Source organism: Malaclemys terrapin, chromosome 4 (genome assembly GCF_027887155.1).
Source record: "Malaclemys terrapin pileata isolate rMalTer1 chromosome 4, rMalTer1.hap1, whole genome shotgun sequence".
Taxonomy (NCBI): Eukaryota; Metazoa; Chordata; order Testudines; family Emydidae; genus Malaclemys; species Malaclemys terrapin.
The window spans coordinates 114,937,608-114,960,138 of NC_071508.1; the positions used below are offsets into that span (position 1 = coordinate 114,937,608).

A 22,531-nucleotide genomic window follows, 5' to 3' on the forward strand; every position below is an offset into this window, starting at 1 on the left:
CAGGCTCCCTGCCTGGCTGAGGGCAGGTGGAGGGTCTGCAACTCCATGCCAGCTCCCCACAGCTGCCCGCGTGGCTCTCCCCAACCCAGCTCCAGCCGGTGGGAGTGGTGCCTCAGCCCAGCCATGGTAAGAGTCGGGTGGGCAGCTGTGAAGAACCGCGGCACAGACCCTCCCCCTGCCCTGAGCAGCCCCCAGGCTCCCCACCCAGCCAAGGGCAGGTAGAGGGTCCACTGCTCCACGTGGCACACTCAAAATGCACACTCAATCTGTGGAACTCATTGCCAGGGAATGTTGTGAAGGCCAACAGTATAACTGTGTCCAAAAAAAGAATTAGATAAATTCCTGGAGGATAGGTCCATCAATGGCTATTAGCCATGATGGTATGGGATGCAACCTTATGCTCTGGGTGTGCCTCAACCTCCAACTGCCATCAGCTGGGACTGACTGACAGGCGATAGATCACTCGATAATTGCCCTGTTTTTTTCATTCCCTCTGAAGCATCTGGCACCGATAAGATACTGATATAGCTGGACCATTGGGCTGTCCCAGTATGGCAATTGTTATGCCCTTATTTGATTGTATCTCAAAAAAAAAAACCGGGGAAGCACATTTGGGGACAGTGGGCTCTCTTGGCAGCATCCCATTTGCAGAGAAGCAAAAACTCTTGCATGTTTTAGAATACCATACGTATGGAGATAACATTTGCTTTATGGGGTTACACCAGAGATATACCTAGAATCCAATCCTGCTCCCATTGAAGTTAATGGAAGAAGCTTTGCCATTGATTTTGACAGGAGAAGGATCTGGCTTCCTAGTATTTTCTCCTGTCTTCACCAGTGACCAGTACCTGATGATTCAGAACAAATCTTTTCCAGATGCCTACCTTCAGCTCTGAGCACAAGGGTTGAATAACTTTACCTAACTTTTAGCTTTACCTAAAAGCCTTTAAGCTTGCCTGACTGCATATGAAAGATTTGTCTGTTAACAAACACATCAGCGTCTCTTCTTGGCAGAGAGTGCAGGTTGGGCAGATATGCATGTTAAGAAGACTTTAAAGCCAGCCACAGCTGGATGTCTGATCAGCTCTGGAATTGCTGACTAGACCTCCAGAGATTCTCCTTTGGTTCAAAGGAATATAAAAAGATAACAAGATCAGGCAAGGAAGGGAAAGCTTCTTTACCTCTGAAAGCCATGGCAATGGTTAACGCTTTGGGTTCTCTAGTGGCAGATATTGAGAGTTCTAGATGAACGTGTGAGAGTTTTTTGAAATACCATTTATTGGAAGGAGTGTATGCTTGCCCCACTAAGCAGCTAATACTGTACATGGGACAACTTCAGTGATGTCTCATGTGGGCTTCTTTCCCTACATATCTCTGTAGCCAGTAACTGGCCTTTATGTCTTTGACAAGAAGGCCAGCCTGGTCAGCACACACACGTCTCCCTGATGTCTCTGTTGGTTGACCAGATAGCAAATGTGAAAAATTGGGACACTTTTTGGGGGGGAGGCTGAGAGGGGGGTATACTTGCATATATAAGACAAAGTCCCCAATATGGGAACGGTCCTGATAATATCGGGGTATCTGGTCACCCCATGTCTCTGCCCCAGGAGCAGATTTCCCCTCTCATAAAGTCTGCTTCTCTGTGTGGGGTGGAGGCTCCTATTCTGTGATAGAGAGGACTTCACAGCCTGTCCTTTAGCCCCAAAAAGACTGTCTCTACGCAATGGCTGCTCATTCTGGTTTGGTGGGGCCAGGGCCTCACAAACTCCCAAGAGTGCCTCCTCTGAAACCCAGAGCATGATGGGCCATCCCCAGAGCCTGCTCATTTCCCCCCACCCCCTTAATAATAGTTTATCCGTGAACAATGATCTTCTTCTGCTATCTCAGCTGGGAGGGGAAAAGAACCCAGACTATTAATAAATCCTGCATAGCTCCAGGACGTTAACAGTATAATAAATGCCCTTTTGTAAATAATTCTTAGCACCTCTCTAGTATTTCATCCTCAAACAACTTTGCAGACTCTGAATATTTAATCCTTAAAGCAGCCCTGTGCAGCGGGTGGTATTCCATTTTATTGAGGGGGTAAATGAAGTACAAAGAGACAAAGGGACTTGTCTGAGGTCACAGACAGAGTCAGTCTCAGAGCCAAGATAAGAATCAGGAATTCTGGACTTTTAGTGTGAGGTTTGTGCACCTTACACTGAAGCATATGGTGGTGTCAGCTATTGGAGAAAGGGTACTGGACTAAATAGAGCCTGGGTCTTAGCCTGTATAGAAATTCCTGTGTTCCTATTTGTTGTGCTGAAACCATTAAAACAGGCCTCTCTTTCTCAAAGAAAAACAATTTGGCTTTGGGTAACATGCTAAAATCGCAGGAGCAGTATTTTACAAGAGAAAATGACATGTTTTACTGCTGCTGGCGTACAAGCAGAGGTGAAAGTAAGCCGGTACGGTACGGTACGGCACGACACGGCATACCAGTAAGAAAGTGGCCGCCGGTACACAGCCTACCGTACCAGCAGGGCAATAGGGAGCAAAAGGGGCAGCTGCCCCTGGGCCCAGCAATTTAAAAGGGCTCGGGGTTCCCGGCCGCCGCTATCCCGGGGCTTTGGCGGGGATTTAAGGGCCCTCTAAATCACCACTGAAGCCCTGGTTGGCACAGGCTGGGCAGCGCTGAAGGGCTGGCTGGGGAAGTCAGGCCCCAGCCCCTGCGCCTTCCGCCCAGGGCCGGCTCCAGGCACCAGACGAGAAAGCACATGCCTGGGGCGGCACATTGTAAGGGGCGGCATTCCGGCCAATCTTGGGGCGGCACATTCCACGCTCTGCCAGTCCCAGCCCAGCCCTGCAGGGGCACGGACCCTGGCCCGGGGGGACAGGAACTAGCGATCCCCACCACTCACCGTACCACCGGGCTCCCCAGGACGCGCCACTCCCCACCGCCTGCACCGGCCTCTGCCTCCCGCACTACTCTGAGCCCGGCCTGGCTGAGCCGCCTTTAAAGGAGTGCACCTCCTGCAGTCCCCGGGAGCTCCGCCTGCCCGGCCGGGAGAGGCACCCCAAGGCTAGAGGGGGGAGCCCCTCTCACTGGGCTGCAGCACCTGGCTGCCCACGGGTGGAGGGAGCGGGCAGGCACCACCCTTCACCCCCCTGCGAGCCGCCTTGACAGCCCTCCACGCGCTCCCTCCGGCTGCCTTTTTTTTTTTTTCCTTTGGCAGTCCAGCCACCCTTTTTTTTTTTTTCTGCTTGGGGCGGCAAAAAAGCTAGAGCCGGCCCTGCTTCCGCCTGAAGCCCCGCCAGTTCTGCCCAAGGCCCCACCCCTTCATGGGGCTTAGAGCCGCCCCTGCTCCTGCCCACGACCCTGGCCGCCCTGCATACCAGTAAGTCCGTTAAGTTACTTTCACCCCTGCCTACAAGCTAGCCATTAATAGTATAATTCTTTCTCAGTAGTCATTGGGCTGGGGGCTGTGTGGAAAGAGTTAAGGCTACACTGGAAAGAGGAGTTTTTCCTGTCAGCTCCTGCCTGCAGGAAGTACTCTATAGTGATTCCGATTTTCCTTGATCCCTGCCAGAATCTCCCTAATCCTAATCGCTCCACAGGGACTTCACCACTCGGGAACTGTCATTGCTCTGTTTCGTTCTTTTCCCCCTTCATTCATATAGGGCCAGGGCATGGCTTTTTCGTCTCAGTCAACACTGGAAGGGTTCAGAGGGGCCAAGCTGAACTGGAGCCCCCAGGAAGAATTCTGGCTGACTCTTCCACAGTTCCTCTTGGGGGGTCTGGGGAACACAAGAAAGAGCTGGCTCTGCTGGCCTGTGCACCAGCTATCTTTAGGCAGAGTCGCTGTCTGTGTGTTATCTCTGTGTTTCCCCCAGGCCAGGGCATAAATGGAGGGAGAAGGCACCCCCTTTGCACACTACATAAGCCCCTAACATATTTTTCTTGCTTCTCGTTAATGTGGATTCTTGCAACATAAGCACTAACTGGAGAAAAATTGCTGCAGACACTACTTGAAACTGAAAGCAGATGCATAGATAAGGGTGTATTTTTCTCCGTTTTATAGCTAACCTACTTTCAGGGCTATGTGCATCACTCAGTTCATTGGAATCTCTCCATTTGTCTCTTTTAACTGACTGTTCAACAGAACCAGCCGCTTAAGAGCTTTTGTCACTATCATCTCAGTCCTGCCTCAGTATGGAAATATGCCTCTAAATGAGCCTAAAAAGCATTGTCTGATAACTAAAGTAGGATTATATAAGTATGCAAAAAAGCAGTTAGGGGGCCTGGGTTGTGCAATAGGGAAATGTGCTTTTCCTTTTATCACTAAAGATCTTGGTTCTCATTCTAATTAGGCTACAATAGAAGAGGAAATTGAATGTACAGGACTCATCCTTTCCCTACTATTAATGCATGTGACAATCAGAAAGAAAAAAGTCCCAGGCGTGGAAATCTCCACTAAGGAGAGGATCAGGACTGAGCTCAGGGAATACTGCAGGTCAGAAGTGCATCAACATTGCGATTTGGAGGGCTAGATAGGGTGACCAGATCTCCTGATTTTATAGGGCTTTGTCTTACATAGATGCCTATTAACTCCTACCCACTGTCCCAATCTTTCACGCTTGCTACCTGGTCACCCTAGGTCTAGGGCTGGAAGAGCAGGGGGTGGTACTGGTTAGTGTTGAGCTACATGAACAGAGCTGCATGGGAGAGCGAAGGATTGAAATAACCTGTGATATTGCATGTTAGGGATGAGGCAAATTGGCAGTTTGGTGCAAGTCAAGGATTGAAATAACTGAGAATACTACAGGTCTAGAAGAGATTGTGCGTGATCCAGGACTGAAATAGCTTGTTGTAGGTCAGGATTATGGCTTTATGGCAGAGTACCACATAGGGGGAGTACCACATAGGAATACTATCAAACTGGGGAGAGGTGTATTGGCCATGCTGTGTTGGAGACATTTGAAGGCAGGTGCTGTATAGTATACTTAGTTCAATCCAGCGCTGTTGGTCTCACACTAATATGAACATTACACTTACCTACAACTTTTAAAAATGTAATTAAAAGAAATGCAAAACTAGAAAACTCCTGAAAATAGCAAGTATAATTGATATAACCAGAGCTGCTCCAAAAAGGACAGTGTTTGCAAAAAATTCATCCTTTTAAAAAAAATTGGAATTTTGAGTATAATGTCATTTAAAAAACCAAAATTAAGAAAATGTTGGCCAATTCTGTTATGAACTTAAATTTTCTATTCTTCAACCAGTAGTTGAAGCCCCTTAAGATACTGAGCCCTTTAGTCCCAGCCCTTCAACCTCGCTTAAATAGCTGAAAATAAAAGTGTGACAGCATGCTGCAAAATATGTATTATTTATTTTCCTTTTTACAACCTTTGCTTGTGTTTCAGAGGGACAGTTGCAGGATGGTAGCCATTGCACTAAAAAAAATCATGAGAGCAGCAAAATATTTAGTTTACAGATATACGTGGAAATATTTTCAACCCAGTTTGCAAACTGGGAGACCTATATTAGGTACTTAAATCTGTATTTAGGCAGTTAGGGCTGGATTTTTCAAAAGAGCTGAGAGGCAGATTTTCTAATGTGCTCAGGACCCATTTTGGCACCTGTATGCGGAACAGGTTTTCAAAACTGCTCACCACTCAGCATCTCTTACTGCGATTCTTATGTCCAGATTTTCTTTTCACAGTCTGGCCATTTATTTAGGTCCTAGGGTGATCAGATGAGAGACGTGAAATACCGGGATGCGGGGGGCGGGGGGTTGCTGGTGGTGGAGGGGAAGAAAACAAAAACCAAGAGCCGGCAGCTGAGGAAATAAAGAGCCGGTGGCGAAGGAAAAAACAAAAGCAAAAAAAAAAAAACACAACCAAGAGCCGCCGGAGCATAGGAAAAATTGGTGGGGGCTGAGCACCCACCGGCAGCTCCACACCCTGCCTCCCCGCACCAGCTCACCTCCGCTCCATCTCCTGCTTCTCCCCCCTCCCTCCAGCACTTGCGCCGCCATACAGCTGATTAGCACAAGCCTGGGAGGGAGGGAGGAGGAGAAGAAATGTGGTGTGCTTGGGGAAGAGGTGGGGTTGGGGCGGGGATTTGGGGAGGGATCCAATGGGGCAGTGAGGGGGGGGGCAAGGGCGGGAATTTGGGGAGGGATCCAATGGGGCAGTGAGGGGGCGGGGCAAGGGCGGGAATTTGGGGAGGGATCCAATGGGGGACGGAGGGGGTGGAGTTGGGGGGGGCGAGCCCCCGCCGCCTGTGCGCTGGAGGGGAAAATATCGGGACAATTCTCATCCCGACCGAACATCGGTTGGGATGCAGGACAAACAAGTAAATATCAGGACAGTCCCAATAAAATCGGGATGTCTGGTCACCCTATTAGGTCCCTAAATGGGAAGTGAACTAGGGGCAGGGAGGTGGGAGGAAATCTGGCTATAGTTAAAAGCGACAAAAAGTCCTGTGGCACCTTATAGTTGTGGGTGCTGAGCTCTTTTGATCATCTGGCCACTAAACATCTTTTTCATGTCCCTAGCCCTTGAGTTAGACACTTAAATCAGGGTCCTAAGTATGGACTGAGGTGCCCAATGTCAAGTTTCAAGTTTGGAAATTGGACTCCCCACACATTAGAGTCTATTTGGTGTCTAAAGGAAAACAATGTGTAGGCCTTGAATAATGAAAGAAAACAGAAGTAAGGAAACAGAGGTTACCAATGGGCAGAGCATGAACTCACAAGTGGCCTTGTAAATAACATGTAGTTAGTAGATAAAGGAACAGTAAGAAGAAGAATGTGTGATGAGTTTGCTTATTTTGCAGCTTTGCTTACTAGCATATTTTGTAGCTCGTGGACTGTTCGTGATCTATACAGGGATGGGTTACAAAAATTAGTAAACCAGTTATGAAGAGTGATGCGATGTAAAATGTAACTAGCATGCATCAGTTTGTTCTAGAATATGTAAATCTGAGTTGTTGTTATGGGCTTTGGAGCTGTGATAAACCCCTCTACTCAGCCCACTGCATTTGGGCTTGATTACCTCAGATAATGTTGCTGTATGCCAATTAAAAAAAACACCGCTGAGGCCTGGTCTACTCTAGGAATTAACATCGGTATAGCTATGGCTCTCGGGGGTATGAAAAATCCATATCTCTGAGTGCCATAGTTGTCGTGTAGACAGCGCTAGTTGATGGAACAATTCCTTCTGTCAACCTAGCTACTGCCTCTTGGGGAGGTAGATTACCTACGCTGACAGTAGAATCCCTCCCACTGGTGTAGGTAGTGTCTGCACTGAAGTGCTACAGCGGCACAGCTGCACCGCTGTAGTGTCTTAAGTGTAGACATACCCTCCATGACAAATTCAAGCTTATTTCTTGGCAATGGATCGGAAAAGGTCTCAGAGAAAAATCCCAACCCAGTGAATTCCAGTGTTCCAGTGTATTGAATATAGGTATTTCACTACTCTTAGACTCCAGCTGCAAGTCACAAGGAATGATTAAATTTCAAAGCTTAAATGCCTCATTGTGAAATTTCCTGTATATTGATTAACCCTGTTAAACCAGAGGCTAAGAATCCTGGTAGGGAATGGTGCCCAGGGACAGTAGTTTAGAAAGTTTACCAAAAAAAAAAATAACCCCACTGGGGCTTGCAGTGGCCTCACTGCTGCCACTGTTCTTTGTTTCCAACCAATCCTTTCTCATTCACAAATGAACCCAAAAAATCATCCCACATGGATCAGGCCCAGGAGCCATGTGTGCCTATATGTATTGTCCCTGAGGTTCACCTAGCCAGGTTTTCCAGTCTTTGGTTGAACCTCTCTCCCTTATTAACACAGTCCCCAGTATATAGTTCCAGCGCAGTCTTCCAGTAGAGGCAGAGGCCATTCCTGCCACATGGTAGTGGCCAGGGTAGTCTCATGCCTTTCGTCCTTCAGTGGAAGTTGGGCTTTTCTCATGCAACTCCCATCCTCCCATCTTTACCAGCTTGGGACACTTTTTCAATAGCGCATCCAAGTATAAAGTTGGAGGATTCAGTGTCTCTCTACATTATTATTTATTTTTATCTCATGTTCACAAAGATTAGCTTTGTTCTCTGAGTGGCTCTGAAAGTACTATTGTCCCTTCTGTAAACAATGACCCTCATCTGGAGGCTCTCTGTATCATATTTTGCATACAAGACTACCATTGTTCCTTAGCTTCCAGGTCTTGTAAAGCCCAATAGGACTGATTATTAATAAACTTTGTTGCCAATAAAACCTCTTTATAACATACAAAGGGTCCAATCCTGCAGTCTTTACCCATTAATTTCAATCAGAGTTTTGCCTATATAAGACTTTATGGCCTGAAGGTTCAAATACTTACTACCAGTTGTATTGTTTACTATTGTGAATTGTCCACTATCTTCAGTGGGACTAATCACTGGTCCAGTCCTACAAACACTTACTACCAGACTAATGCTTACTGCAATGAGTATCGTCATTGGGCCAGATTGTGAATTCCCTCTTGGGAGTAGGCCCTTTGACTCTGTGTGAATAATTGCTGACTGTTTTGAATAATAGGTTAATCAACATTATACTGTTAGCATTTGCCTGTTCAGGCTCCAAGGCAGTAATCATTACTTTAAGTAGGAAATGTTTGAGGAAATGAATTCTGCAGCCCTTACTCAAGATGATTAGTACCTACTCACATGAACAATCTCAAAAATATTAGTCGCACAAATGCTGCCCCTCATGAGTCTGGGCCGGAGAACTGGGCCTTGAGAAAAGACTGTAGTTTTGTATGTTTGATGCCTACAGGCAGTGTTATAATGAGTGTGGAATGTATTTCCTAGCACCTCTGGCAATTTCCCTCCCTCCCCCCACACCATAGCCCTTCTAATCTCTTCCCATAACCTGCACCGAATCCTTTGGAATGTACTTTGCCCTTACTGGACAGGCATGGAATGATATACCACCTTGTTCCTTGAGTCGTCTTCTTTGCTAACTTCCCTTTCCCTCCCTCCTAAGTCCTAGCTTGCTGTTCTGTTTTTCTACTTTCCCTAAATGCAACTTACTTTAAGCATGCATTATTATTATTATTATTATTAACATCCTACAGTAAAATGAAGCTATTATATAACCCATTTGTCAATCTCAGCCAATTTCTTCTTTCTTTTCCTGTCTATTTATGACGTACATCCAGACTGCACGTCCTTTTTTCCCTTGTGTTTATTTTTAAAAAAGTAATGAAAAAAAGCAGTGCATTGGTGGGTGGGGAGTTTTTTGGCCAAAAATTAGAAGAAAATTTAAAATGGAGGGAATGCAATCCATAAGCAAAAAATATCCAAATGATGAAAGTGTCCCTAGACTGCTTTGTCTGTTCCTTTTCAATGTGTGCATCTGGTTTGTTCATCTTTGAAAGTGTGTGGAATATTTTTTTCTTTAAAAATAAAATTAAAAAAAAACACAGTTGTTCTTTTCTCCCTTCTTGCTGGGGAATAAAGTGCTTTTTTGTTTTTGTTTTTTTTAGTGTTTCTCTATATATCTATATTTTGATGTATTTCTTTTCAATGGTTGGATTTCTATCTTAGATTTGGGTTGTTCCAATCTAATGACAACAAAAAACAAAAGTTATGAATTGTTTTCTGCAATTTTCCCCCTTACTTCCCTCTTTAAACAAGGAACTACTTCACCTGCAGAATCCTACATCCATACTTTCCAGACCACAGTTCTAAAGAATCTGAATTTAAAACTATCCGGTTCAGGGGGAGGGCATACCAAAGCACCCCTGGCATTTAAAATAGATGGCTTCATTCACTGAAGCAACTAATGTCTCCAGTTCCTTAGAATATTGTTGTCAACTTCTTGGTGAACATGAGGCTGTGCATAGCTGCAGTTGAAGTTGTTCTAATTCCAGTGCATAAAGCTAGTTTTCTTGTTTTTTTGTTTTTTAATCTCTATTATTATTATTATTAGTTTATGTATTTTTACTGCTATTTTTAGTAGGAAAAAAGCTTTAACTGTTTTTATAATTTGAGAATCTTTAATGAAATTAATTATTATTATTAATTTTTTGTAACTTGCATGTTGAAGAAGTTGCAGCTTAGGGTTTGTGAGATTGTCAATGTTAGAGTTCTGTTCTTTCTTTTTGTTGATGGGCATGAATATGCTCATTTGTTTTTGTATATTGCCCATCCCTTCCTTACAGCCAGAAGCTCTAATGCTGCTAGATCACTCCGTACCGCCCTTACATGGACATGGCAACTGACTTACACATTCACTCCCATCATCTTCATCTCCTGTGTAGTACACTCATAGATTTTACACTCCCAATCCATCCACCCTAGGCATCTTTTTTCTTCCCATAAGTCCCCTCCCCAACCCTTTCTTTAGCATTGTTAAAATTTTATGTGCCGTCATCCATTCCTTAAAACACACACAAAAAAAATTCTAGGAAAAAAGAAAAGAAAATGTTTTTAAAAATATATATTGAATTGACCAAAAAGACAAAATAAAACCTTGATTTTCAAAAAGCATTAGATCTGTAGATACATAAACAGTGAAAGCAAATTCTAAAGTGTACATTTTTTTTCAATTGTAATATGTGAAACATTTTACACAAAGCAAACATATAATTTATAACCAAAAACAACAGAGAAATAAATTCAAATTTGTTAAGGTGCAAGATTTTTTTCTTTTCATGTTATGTGGTGTGGATGTATGTGTTGTTGCCTCCCTGTATCACCCTTTGTCGTAAAATAATTATATTTAAAAAAGAAATAATAAACATTTTGCTAAAAAAAAGTTTTTAAGAACGACAACAAAACAAAAAAAGCAAGTTACAAGAATGTGGCAATTCTACTTGTCCAAGAGCATTCTTACACAACTTTCTTTTGTAAATTTTTCTTTCATGCCAAAAAACATGCGGGCAATTTGTTGATGTAAGTTGACTATATGAAATCAATGTGGTATGCTTTCTTATGGCTAATTTTATATATTTTTGAGTACTTTTTTAAAAAAAAGAAACAACATTTTTTATTTCCTGTATTCTTTTTTTTTTTTTTTTTCAGTTTTCTTGGGTTTTATCTTTCTTTTTCTGGTAAAGCGAATGACCTGTTGTTGTTGTTGTTTTCTTTTCTTTTGATGAGCTTAACTTTGTCGTGGAATTTTTATTTTCTAGTGTATGGTTTGGTTTTGAGATAAAAAAGCATAAATTCCTTTATTTAATTTTTGAATATGTTTGTTTTGGTATTTGCTGTTATGTTACATGCTCTCTCTATATTTCCGATTACATGATTGTACTGCTCTTCATAGGAGGGGGTGAAGGAGCCCAGGGTAATTCACTCCCACTCTCTGTCAATTCTTGCCCCAGTCCCTTTTGCCTCCCACAGAAAGAATCAGCGGTAATGCCAAGAGTTTTCACTCATATGTAAACTTGCTGTAGCCTGGTGCGTAGACTATATTCCAGGAGAAAACAAGGGAAGTTTCTTTAAGTCACTGGTCCCCATTTGGCAATAGAGTCCCCAGTTGCTCTTATCTCCAGTTCCCTCTGTTCCTACAGAAGCATATTCTTCCTGCTAATTTCCTTGATTGTCAGTCTTCTTGCTTCTGCCACAGTCAAAAAGATACTCTCAAGTGTACTGTTAGAGTGCAAACCCATCAACCAAAATGGCCTTAGCATCATGACTGCTAACCTCTTCCAGCAATTGTAGCATTTACTAGTTCTCCTCTTCTCCCAACATTTGAATGTCCTGGACTTTTAAAATTCCCCCTGTCTCTTGGGGACTTCCTTCTCTGCAGCATGAATTCCACTGATAACATTGAGTTCCTGGTAAAAACAAACAAAGTTGTCCTTCCTTTAGGTCAGGTGGACTTTTAAAGTGCCAGCATGGTAGCATGCTACTAAATACATAGTCGATAACTCAGGTTCAACTGACGGCTTCCCTGAAGAACTGATGCTGTAAATGGAACCGGTAATTATGTTGACTAACAAGTTGTCATTATTGTCGGTGAATCAAGTGGATTTAAAACAGCGATGGGAGAAACTCAAAAGAGTTTGATTAAGCTTCTGTTTGGTTTAGAGAAGCAGTTCAAAGTCTGAATGCTTAGATAAATATTTTCAATCTAACACTTAGGCTGGAAACATAATGAGAAGCAGCTCTCTCATGAGATTGCCACTGCCTCCTGGCTGCGATTACATCTTAAAAACCAATAAGTTATTTTTTCTGGGGTATTTCCCCACTCCAGGCCATGTTGAAACTGGTATTTGCTGAGGTGACCAACAATTTTCAGAAACAAAATTCTCTCCAAACATTAAACTTCATACTAAATTGAGAACCTTCTCATCCAATTCTTACACCACCAGGAAAGGTGAAGTCAGTTCTTCTTTCCTCCAAAGTAGATCTCTTATCCCTAGTTATCAAAACTCAAGCTTTGGCGTAACTGACTGTGTCTGTCTAAGTATAAATAAACCTTAGGAACCAACTTTGAAACCATTGGGAGTTTTGACATTGACCTCAGTGTGATCAAGATTGAGCTCTTAATTTAGCTTTTGCTGTTTGCCACTAGGAAAGTGGATTTTGTTAGAGATTCCTGTAAACAGGCTCTTGTGGGGTCTCATATGTTTCAAAGCAATTCAGTTAAACCAAATCTGGTCCCAAAACTAGGGTTTTGTCTAGTCACTTTGGAAACAATTGGTGCTTTGGAAGGAAGCGGGGAGTCAGGATATTTAAGGCAGAAGGCTAAGGCACTCCCATTGGGGAAGTTATGCCTGCCCTTGTGTTACTGACAGTCAGTTTCAATTAAATGAGGTTGGAAAGAGGTGAGAGAATATTAAAAATGCTCATCTGCTAGATTTCATATTAGCATCAGATTTCCTGTGACTCAAGAACTGTGGTCTGAATATTTTCCCTCTTCACCCTCAAAGAACTCACAGGAGACCAAACCTCAAGAAGTGTTGAAAAACTCAGTGACTTAATGAGAATTTCTTGGCACCCAACTTGCATATATGGGGGAGGGGGTAGGGAAGGGATTATTTTCCATAGCAGGATGTTTCGGTCTGAAAATGGAGTTGAGTTTCAATGCAAGAGAATAAGAATAAAATGTAAATGAGAGACTTTGGATGTGGAATTTCAATACCTGAGGATGTGAATGTGTTGTGCTGAGCTTTTCGGCTGGCACCTTAAAGATTTTCAGCCACATCTGGAAGAGACAGTGTTGTGTCCCTTTATATTCATCGTGAGAGTTAGAAGTTGAATCTTTCAGGATTCTGTTTGTGTGTGCTTTTTGTGCTGCCTCTCTTTGATGCTTGAGACGCCAGTGAAACAGTCTCTTGGCCAGAAAGATGAGAATTGGAGGTTGCTAACTTTTTTTTTTTTTTTTTTTTGCTTGGTGCCCTCTACATTCATGATTGACCCACAACATCCTCACAGTTCAGAAGGCTTCTATTAAATTTTTTACACTCCATCTTTTCCAGTGACAGCGAGCCCTTACTGTAGATCAGCCCCAGAGGTATGAATTATATATCTATAAAGCACTCATAAAGGAAAAAGCAGGGCAGCCTTCAAGGCTAAAGTAGACCTTTTATATCCCCAGTGGTCCTACTAGTTTAAAGGAAATCACAGCCCTCTCAAAAAAGTATAAGTTCCAGATTTAAAATGCTAACTTTAAGGAATACACACTGTGCTTGTCCCAAGAAAGAAGAAATCCAAAGGAAGCACTTGGATATTAGTGTTTTGTTGGGTTGGGGCTTCACACCACACAGACCTCAATCCTCTTGGCACTGCTGTTGGCACTTGGCACTTATTCTGCATCCCTACCACAGCAGAGGAAGCCATTTTATCTATTCTTTTTATTTCATCTTTCAGCACTGTGCTATCAACACAAGCCGCTTCAATTGCACAGCTTTCTTCAGGGAGCACCTATCCACTGGGGAGAGGGGACAAGGGGAATGGGCAGGACTGCAAACAGAAAAGGCCCTGCTATCTTCTTGGGATGCTTTGAATTGTATAAACAGGTTCTGAATCCACAGCTCATCTGCCAGCACCACTAACTGATCCTTGCTTTCCAAACAAAGCAATAGCAGAAACCAACATCCCATGTTTCTGCAGTTGAATCTCAATCAAACAGAGAGCGGTGGATATCTTTTAAGTGGGAATTTCACTGTACATTTTCTAAGAGTTAGCTGCACAACTCAATAATAATGGACCAAATCATGAAGGACTTCAAGAATTGGCCCACAAATATTTAGCACTAATGTAGCCCTTTGCACCATCAGATTCCTTTTCAAAGAAGTAATTAAGAGATTTTAATCCTGACCATTTATTTTATGGGAGTCAGATGACTGGATCCCCCTACAGTTATTTGAAAACACAGTGGTTTGCTTCTCTGTACCTTTTGTATCTCTTTTGGTACTATACATACTTTGGACAATAAAGTGGGCACTAATTGTATAGGGAAAGGCCTGAACCTTCAGGGTCTGCACCAGAGAGCCACTGTGTGAGAAAGTTTCAACTCTTAGATGTAGGCAGAGATTTCTAGGTTCAATGTGAAATTATACATTCACAGGAAGCAGCAACATGTGCATACCATCAAGTAACAAACCTAAATACTCCTTCCTCACTGTGTTATTGTTGGGATATCCTAGTATGAGACACTAGCCAATTTTAGTGCAAATGAAAGAACATTCCGTCAACCAATCCAAAAAAACAAACCAAGAATTCCAAGAGCCACAGTATCTTAGCAACTTTGACCAATGTATTCCTTGGTAGGGAGATGATTCCTCTAAAAACCATGAACCCCAGGAGAAGGACCCTTAACTATCTTATTTTTTGGGGGTGTAGCTTGTACCCATGATTTGGCTCACCAGACACACTGGGCCAAATTCAGAGGTGAGATTAAGTGATTTCAAGAAAGCCTAAGTTGTCTCAGCCATACAAGCACATAAGTTATACCACCTCTCAGATACCCACTAAGACTCAGACTCACCTCTGAATTTGGCTCATGGTCTTCTTTCCAACCTACTTTTGTACATAAAGAGACAATATCTGCTCTCAGTTACATATGTGGAACCCCATTAATCCTAATAGCTCTGTTAGACTCTTCTTGACGTTTCATGAAAAACCCAACCATTTTATAATGACATTATATTTGATCATTAACTGCAAGTAAAAAAAAAATCCTAGAAAAATGAATTGCTTTTTAATGCAAGTGGTTGTTCTGCTAATGAAAGCTTGTCTTCCGGTTTTAAAAACTAAATATTTCCATCTCCTTGAGGTCAAGTCCAAAGAGTTGATTGTAAAATGGACTAAAGTATTTCCGTGTGGGAGGAAAGCTGCCCAAAATATTGCCCTATTGGGTGGCAGATCAACAGAAGCCATTTGTAAGCATAGTAGCTTTTAATAACAAAGGCACTTCAGAAGCTTTAGATGGGCAATTAAAAACTGCCAAACTTCTGACTCCAGTTGTGTGTCACAGATGGTGCACTAAAATTGCAGATGAATGCTATTGTATAATGGTGGATTAATTGGTCTTAAAATCACTTAAAGGGACACTATTAGCCACTCAACAGACCTCAGATGACTTTCAGGGACTTCAATTCCCCACTCAACAGACAGCTCAATTTCATATTTGGCTGAAAATTCCATTATTTTATTCAGTCTTATCTGGTCCATAGAACTTATTCTGATAGATGATCTTTTCCTGAAGGCCCTCGTTCAAGTTTGTCCTGAGACCATGTGATAAAATGGATTATCTATGCCCCACGCTAACAATGGACAGAAACCAAGCTTCTGAAACGGTAGCATAAACAGGAACAAGACAAGTTCCTGTTATTATTTCACAAGGCGCAGACCAGAATCACAGGTTCACAAAATGCAGTGTAGTAGTTTGGCAAACTGCAGAGTAATGATGCTCTTTGCCTTTCCCATGTTTGTACTGAAAAGATACAATTTGAAGAAATCCTGTGGGATTATTTTAGACATATAATATTCAACTTTTCCCTTCTTTGTTCAGTAACAGAAGTGGCAGGAACATTACCTGGAAGCTCAGAAAATTAAATGACATCTCCAAATTGCCATTTTCATCTCATACATTAGAACGAGCTTTGTTCCACGGGTATATTGAGAAGCTAAGTAAAATAATGGATTCTGATTTGGAGCTAATTTCTAGTGCCACTTAAGTAAACATTAAGTGGTACCAGCATTTTACCCTTATGGAAGGATATGAATAACCATATGCCACTGTTGCTATCCGATTTGAAATATTGAAGGCAGTACATTTTAAAGGCCCTGAGACTCCATTTGTACAGTCCAATTGGTGGTTAAAAATGACTGCTGCCCAAGTAAATTTGGATTGAAATGATGGTAAACCTGCAAGCACCCAGCAAACAAGATTTAGGGCAAAATCATACTCTCTGATCAGTAGCATATGGTGGCATATGTTTTGCAGAACTACCCTTGGCAGTGGAACTACCAATGGAAATTCAGTGTGAAACAAATGCAGAAAATGCAGAAAATACAATAGAGCATCACAGTGCAGATAGCCGAATTTTTGACCCCAACGCCATTCAACAGTCACTTGGGTGAAAGACAATTAATTAACACAAGTGAATTAAGTCAAAGCCAGAGTTTTTTACTCAGTTTGATTCTCTATTGCCTTGCACTTTCTGTAGCCATATATACGTGTGCAAAGTGTGAGTAAAATAATACTAAATCCTCAGAATTTTCCACTCACACTAGTAGTAACATTTTACACAACTAGGCACTCACTTTACACTGATGAAAATGATTACTCAAAGTGCATGGCCCTCAGGTTATACTTAGTCCTTCCTAAGGCAAAATGCCCATTGAAATTAATGGGAACTTGCCTGAGGATGACCTTAGGATCTCAGGATACAGCCCAATTAGCTTAAATGCCTAACAAAATTATAACTAAAAGCAAAATTTACATGCAAAGGCAACATGACTCAGTTAAAAAAAAAAAGATAAAACGCTATACTTAAGTACAAGACTGTGTGACCTGAACATACATGAGAGCAATCCACTGTGCTTTCATACCCACGGAAAAGACAAGTGGAGTGATAGCCTCCTGAACCTGAAAATAGAGTCACATTACAGTGAAAGTGTCACTCAAGCCTATACCCTGATAAAACAAATAATCTTAAGAGGTAGGGTGACCAGATGTCCCAATTTTATAGGGACAGTCCTGATTTTGGGGTCTTTTTCTTATATAGGCTCCTATTACCCCCCACCCCATGTCCCGATTTTTCACATTTGCTGTCTGGTCACCCTATTAGGAGGCCTCATTGCTTGCAAGCACCACAGTGGTGCTGAGATACCCAGGTTCTGAAATGACCTTGGGTCTCTCATTTGCAGAGATAATGAGCTTGGGTATGGAGAAAGTGAGGAATGGCTGCTGGTTGTTCACAGCACAAGCACTCTGAGACAGCAGATTATGAGACTTTCTCATTTAGTACCTGCTTCACAGAAAGCTGTCTGCCAGGCTAGAGAAAAAGTAACATTCATCACAACCATCAACACAGAATGAAATGCCAGAAAGTGCAGGATGGAGATTACTCCTCACTTTCGTGGCCTGGAATCAAATCCTGATTTGGGTCATCGTACTTCTTATTTATCCATATCATTAAACCACAATACAGTTTGGCACAATTAATGAGGATTCTCAGTGTCGCTTAAAGCCCAGCATTGAAACAAGGAGTATTGCAGATCAATATCAGGGTGTGTTACCAGAGCTGAGAAGGGGCAGGGAGAGGGAAGGGGCTAGAGTAGCAGAGGGTATTGAAGATAAAAAAGACAAACATGCATTGAGGCGCTCTCTGTGCCTTCTTGCACTACATCTAGCTCCAACCACAACAGTCCATCCCTACCTTTCATGCACACTTCATTCATTCACACAATTTAAAAAACAGGATGGACAAACAAGAAGAAAAGGTTGAACTGGGAAGTGTTTGGAAGTTGCTGTGGAACTCAAATGGCAGAGAAGAAATACCAGTGACAAGCAAGATCAGAGGAAAAACTGGTAAAATCAGCATGCTTCAGCAGCAAAATCCAACCCAAGAGAACAGTACTGTATGGAGGTTTGGAGTAATTCCACAATTAAGTATTCTTTTTCCCATATAGTAAAAGACATAAGAAAATGGAACCATGCCAAGTTTGAATTCTGCACAGTCACTTGAGAGTATCTTCAGGACCGCAAACCCTTTGGTCTCTAGGATTTCAAAATTCTCTCACTTGATCGTACCTAGCAGAGATTAAAAGAGAAAGGAATTGGAATGGCCAGTTTACCTATCTCAAAAGTAGGGTTGGGCAGAAAGCTTCCTAGAACCCTGGAAAAGTGTGTTGTTGGTGTGGATAGGGGCAGGAAATCTGCCTCCATGACACTTCTTCATAACTTCTGAGTCCTCCACCACCTTTGAGCTCAGGGAATTGAACATGATGCACTGTGTCACTAATGTTTACTAATCTTCTGTTTTTTCTTTTCAATCCCAGGAGGTGAATTAGTTATCCCTCTACTTGTAGAAGACCCTTTAGATATCCCTCCTATTGCTACTCGTGCACCTTTCATTACACTCCCCCCTACCTTTCGCCCCCTCCTCACCATTATTGAGACCACCAAAGATTCCCTGTCCATGACCTCTGAGGCGGGGTTACCTTGCTTGTCGGACCAAGGCAGCGATGGTTGTGATGATGATGGCTTGGTGATATCTGGGTATGGCTCAGGGGAAACCTTTGACTCTAACCTACCCCCTACTGATGATGAAGATTTTTACACCACCTTCTCCTTGGTAACAGATAAGAGTCTTTCCACTTCAGTCTTCGAAGGTGGCTACAAAGCACATGCACCTAAGTGGGAATCCAAGGACTTTAGACCTAACAAAGTCTCCGAAACTGGTAGGACTACTACCACGGCTTTGTCCCCTGAGCTGATCCGCTCCACAGCTTCGTCCTCGACTGGGATGGTGCCCAAATTGCCCGCTGGCAAAATGAATAACCGTGAGCTCAAACCCCAGCCTGACATAGTCTTGCTTCCGTTGCCCACTGCCTATGAGCTAGACAGCACAAAGCTGAAGAGCCCGCTAATAACTTCCCCCATGTTCCGTAATGTGCCCACAGCAAACCCCACGGAGCCAGGAATCAGACGGGTTCCGGGGGCCTCAGAGGTGGTCCGTGAGTCGAGCAGCACAACGGGGATGGTCGTCGGTATTGTGGCTGCTGCCGCCCTCTGCATCCTGATCCTCCTGTACGCCATGTACAAGTACAGGAACAGGGACGAGGGGTCCTATCAGGTGGATGAGACGCGGAATTACATCAGCAACTCAGCCCAGAGCAATGGCACGCTCATGAAGGAGAAGCAGCAGAGCACAAAGAGCGGCCACAAGAAACAGAAAAACAAGGACAAAGAGTATTATGTGTAAAAATATACTTATTTATATATAAATATATATATACTTAATGAGATTTAACTGAAATATCAGAGCTGTTACAGCTAACGAGATTGGGAGCTACAGTTTGTGGGAAAAAAAATTGGGAAAAAAATTCAGCTGTGACTGTTAACGTCTCAGTCATCGCTTGGAGTCAGCAAACTCTTCCCTACTGTATTATAAAGCACACTTAGCGTTCTGGAGATGGCACACGCAGCTCTACCATGCTGACGGACTTGGAAGTCTCCACATCTCCTCTTCGCTGAACTTTCCGCAAAAGGTAGAAGATTTCATGGCTTACTTGTTTCATATCTCCAAGTGAGTCTTAATGATGTTCGTGATCTTTGACTGTATCGATCATTTTTCAGTTTACTTATTAAAAAAAAGAAAGAAAGAAAAAGAAAAAATGCATAAACATTTTAAACAAACAAACAAACAAATCAAACAAACTGATCTGGCCGTGTCCAGCATACGTATAATTTTTCGAGATCTGAGGGAGGGGCGGGGAATAAATGGTTTTGGGGCTTGTTGGTTTTTGTTTGGTTTTGTTTGGTTTTCTTTTTGGGGGGTGGGGGATGTGAAGGGGAGAAGAGAATGGATCAGGACGTGAATCAAGAAGAAATCTGGGGGGGGGGAACCCACCTAATAAATAAAGAGAGACTATTGCCATATATGAACTCAAAAGCTACCCATGGTGTTCACTCTACATATCTGGTTGTGTGGTCTCTAGAATCCGTTGTCTACAGTAAGTTATTTGCTAATAGCACAGTGAAAGTGTGTAATGGGTGATAATGAAGATGATTCTTATGGAAAACTGGTCCCCCTTAGATTTGGCTCCAGTATTTGCAACTGAACTCATGAATAGATAGGATTCAGTCTGGTTTGATTGGGGTCATTGGCTTTATTTGACAATATCATTGAGTGTGCATTAACACAGCCAAACTATGGCTAAAGAAGGGGGGAGGAGGGGAAGCAAAACCAAACTGGTCAGCCATTCTGAGCTAGATATACGATGCTAAACTAAGGGAGCCTTTTCTTTGGGTTCTGGTTCTGTGACTGATTACAATGCATGCAAAAAAATTAATAATAAATCAGTTGAATAAAGAGGTCAGAAAGACAATATTGGAGTTCAACCTTTGACAAGAACCATAAACGTCACAGAAGCCAAATACATGCTGCGAACAAGTGCAAAATTCATAGGGTTTTTTTTTTACATGAAGATGTTTTTCATATGTAATATTTTAATTTTGTAGCTTGACATTTCTGACTATCACTGTCTCTCCATTTGCCCTATTCAACCTTTACTCTCTCTTTTATATAAAAGAAAAGAAATGAATAAAGCTGCTGTGACACAAAAAATAATAAAAGGAGTTAATAATAGTATTATATATATAAATATATATATATATATATACAGATATATTTATCACCATATGTTTGATGGGACGACTGGAACAGAAACTCTGTCAAGGTGTTTACATGGAATGAGAATGTTGTTTTAGAAGAAAAACATTTTAATAATACCAACAAAAAGCAAACCATAAAAATGTGAAGAGTGTGTGTTTTAGCTTTGTCACAGTTACCTGTGTCAAAAGGATAAAAAAAAAATTCTCAGATTTTGTTTACATATTTTACTACTTTTTTTGCTAGTGTAATTTCTAGAGTACCCTGATGTATATAATGTTTTATGGTTAAACTGGGATTTTTTTGTTTGTTTTTAGTTGATTTAATTAATCTTGGTTGTTTGGTTTTTATTTTTCCCCAATTATGTGAAAGGGAGTAACTTACTGTACAGAACAATAACCAACTGGTTTCATGGCCATGACTGTCATGTGCAAAAAAAAGCAAAAGAGGGGGAGAGAGGCAAAAAGAAAAACAAACACAAAATGAATTGAGGACTCTGGAGTATCACAAATGTACAATTTCTCTGTGTACAGATGAAAACTAATCAGCTGTTTAGATTTAGAAATCTACTCTTGCTGATGTTTATAATTCGCATGAATATTTGACTTTGAAGAAAAGTGTCATCAAATGCACACACGCACATGGGAACAAAATAAAAAGCAGCCTTCTCAAATGTTTAGAGAAGAGGCTTTTGCAGTTAACAGCTCTTTCAGTGTGTGTGTGTGTGTGTGTGTGTGTGAGGTTGTTTTTTGGGTGGTTTATTTTTTGTTTTGTTTTGATTTGTTTTTAAATACTAAAAAAGAAAAAAAGACAAGTTTTAAAAAGGTATGAAAGCACGATTTTAGACAACTTAACTGGCCGAACCTATCTGAAGTTGATTATTTCTCAGTGTCTGTAAAAGATTGCTGTTCTTGGAGTCTTGTGAAATGATTTCTTGCTTTCTTTCTTTCTTTCTTTCTTTACCCTCCCCCTCCTTTTTTTAAAGAAAAAAATCCCACGTTCTTTTCTGTTATTTTTTTTTGTGTAAGTTTCTATTCGACAGTTTTTTGGGAACATGTGCATTTCTGTATGTGGGCTTCTACCATACTCCTGTTGTTTTATGCAGAACCTCAAGGATATTCATTTGAATTATTGTGACGTTACTGCTTTTTTCCCCCTTCTTTCTTTCTTTTCTTCTTTTCTTATTTGCATTTTCGTTCAAGGATATGCTTAGCAATAAAATGTTCTTCCCAAAGCCCTGGATGTTGCTGTCCTTTTATTTCCAAAAGGCTCAAGAGGCACTCTAATGTTCTGTAGGTGAGATAAGCATGGTTACAGCAAAACTAGTGCAGTGTGAAAGATCTTGTGGGGCTCAATCTAGCCAACCTTTATTCACCTGACTAATCAAATAAGTAGTCCCATTGAAGTCAGTGGGGATACATGGGAGAGTCAGACTTCAAAGGATTGGGTCCCTAATTATTATTCATAGTCACAAGAAAGGGCAAACCGCTAGAACAAAAATTGTTTTAAAGAATAATTAGTAGTTATGGGCCAAACCCTGAGTCATTATGTAGTTTTAACTCAGTCCTTTACTCCCATGGCAGTTTTGTTGAATAATTAGTGAGCAAGGACCTCAGGATTTGATCCACAGAAAGAATCATAGAATATCAGGGTTGGAAGGGACTTCAGGAGGTCATCTAGTCCAACCCCCTGCTCAAAGTAGGACCAATCCCC

The 22,531-nt window shown here is 42.0% G+C and overlaps 1 protein-coding gene across 7 annotated transcripts in view; it reads left to right on the top strand.

Annotated features, from left to right (window-relative positions):
- NRXN3 (neurexin 3) overlaps positions 1-22,052 on the top strand; it is a 1,374,011-nt gene extending 1,351,959 nt beyond the window's left edge. For 4 of the 7 annotated variants that reach the window (XM_054027799.1, XM_054027800.1, XM_054027802.1 and 1 more), the window contains one exon: positions 19,107-22,052. In XM_054027799.1, the coding sequence (XP_053883774.1) occupies positions 19,107-19,408 (302 nt within the window). In that variant the 3' untranslated portion in view covers positions 19,409-22,052. Of the gene's footprint in view, positions 1-18,482 lie in introns of all 7 variants that reach the window. The other 3 variants (XM_054027796.1, XM_054027797.1, XM_054027801.1) reach the window with 1 other exon arrangement.
- The last annotated feature ends 479 nt before the right edge of the window (positions 22,053-22,531 follow it).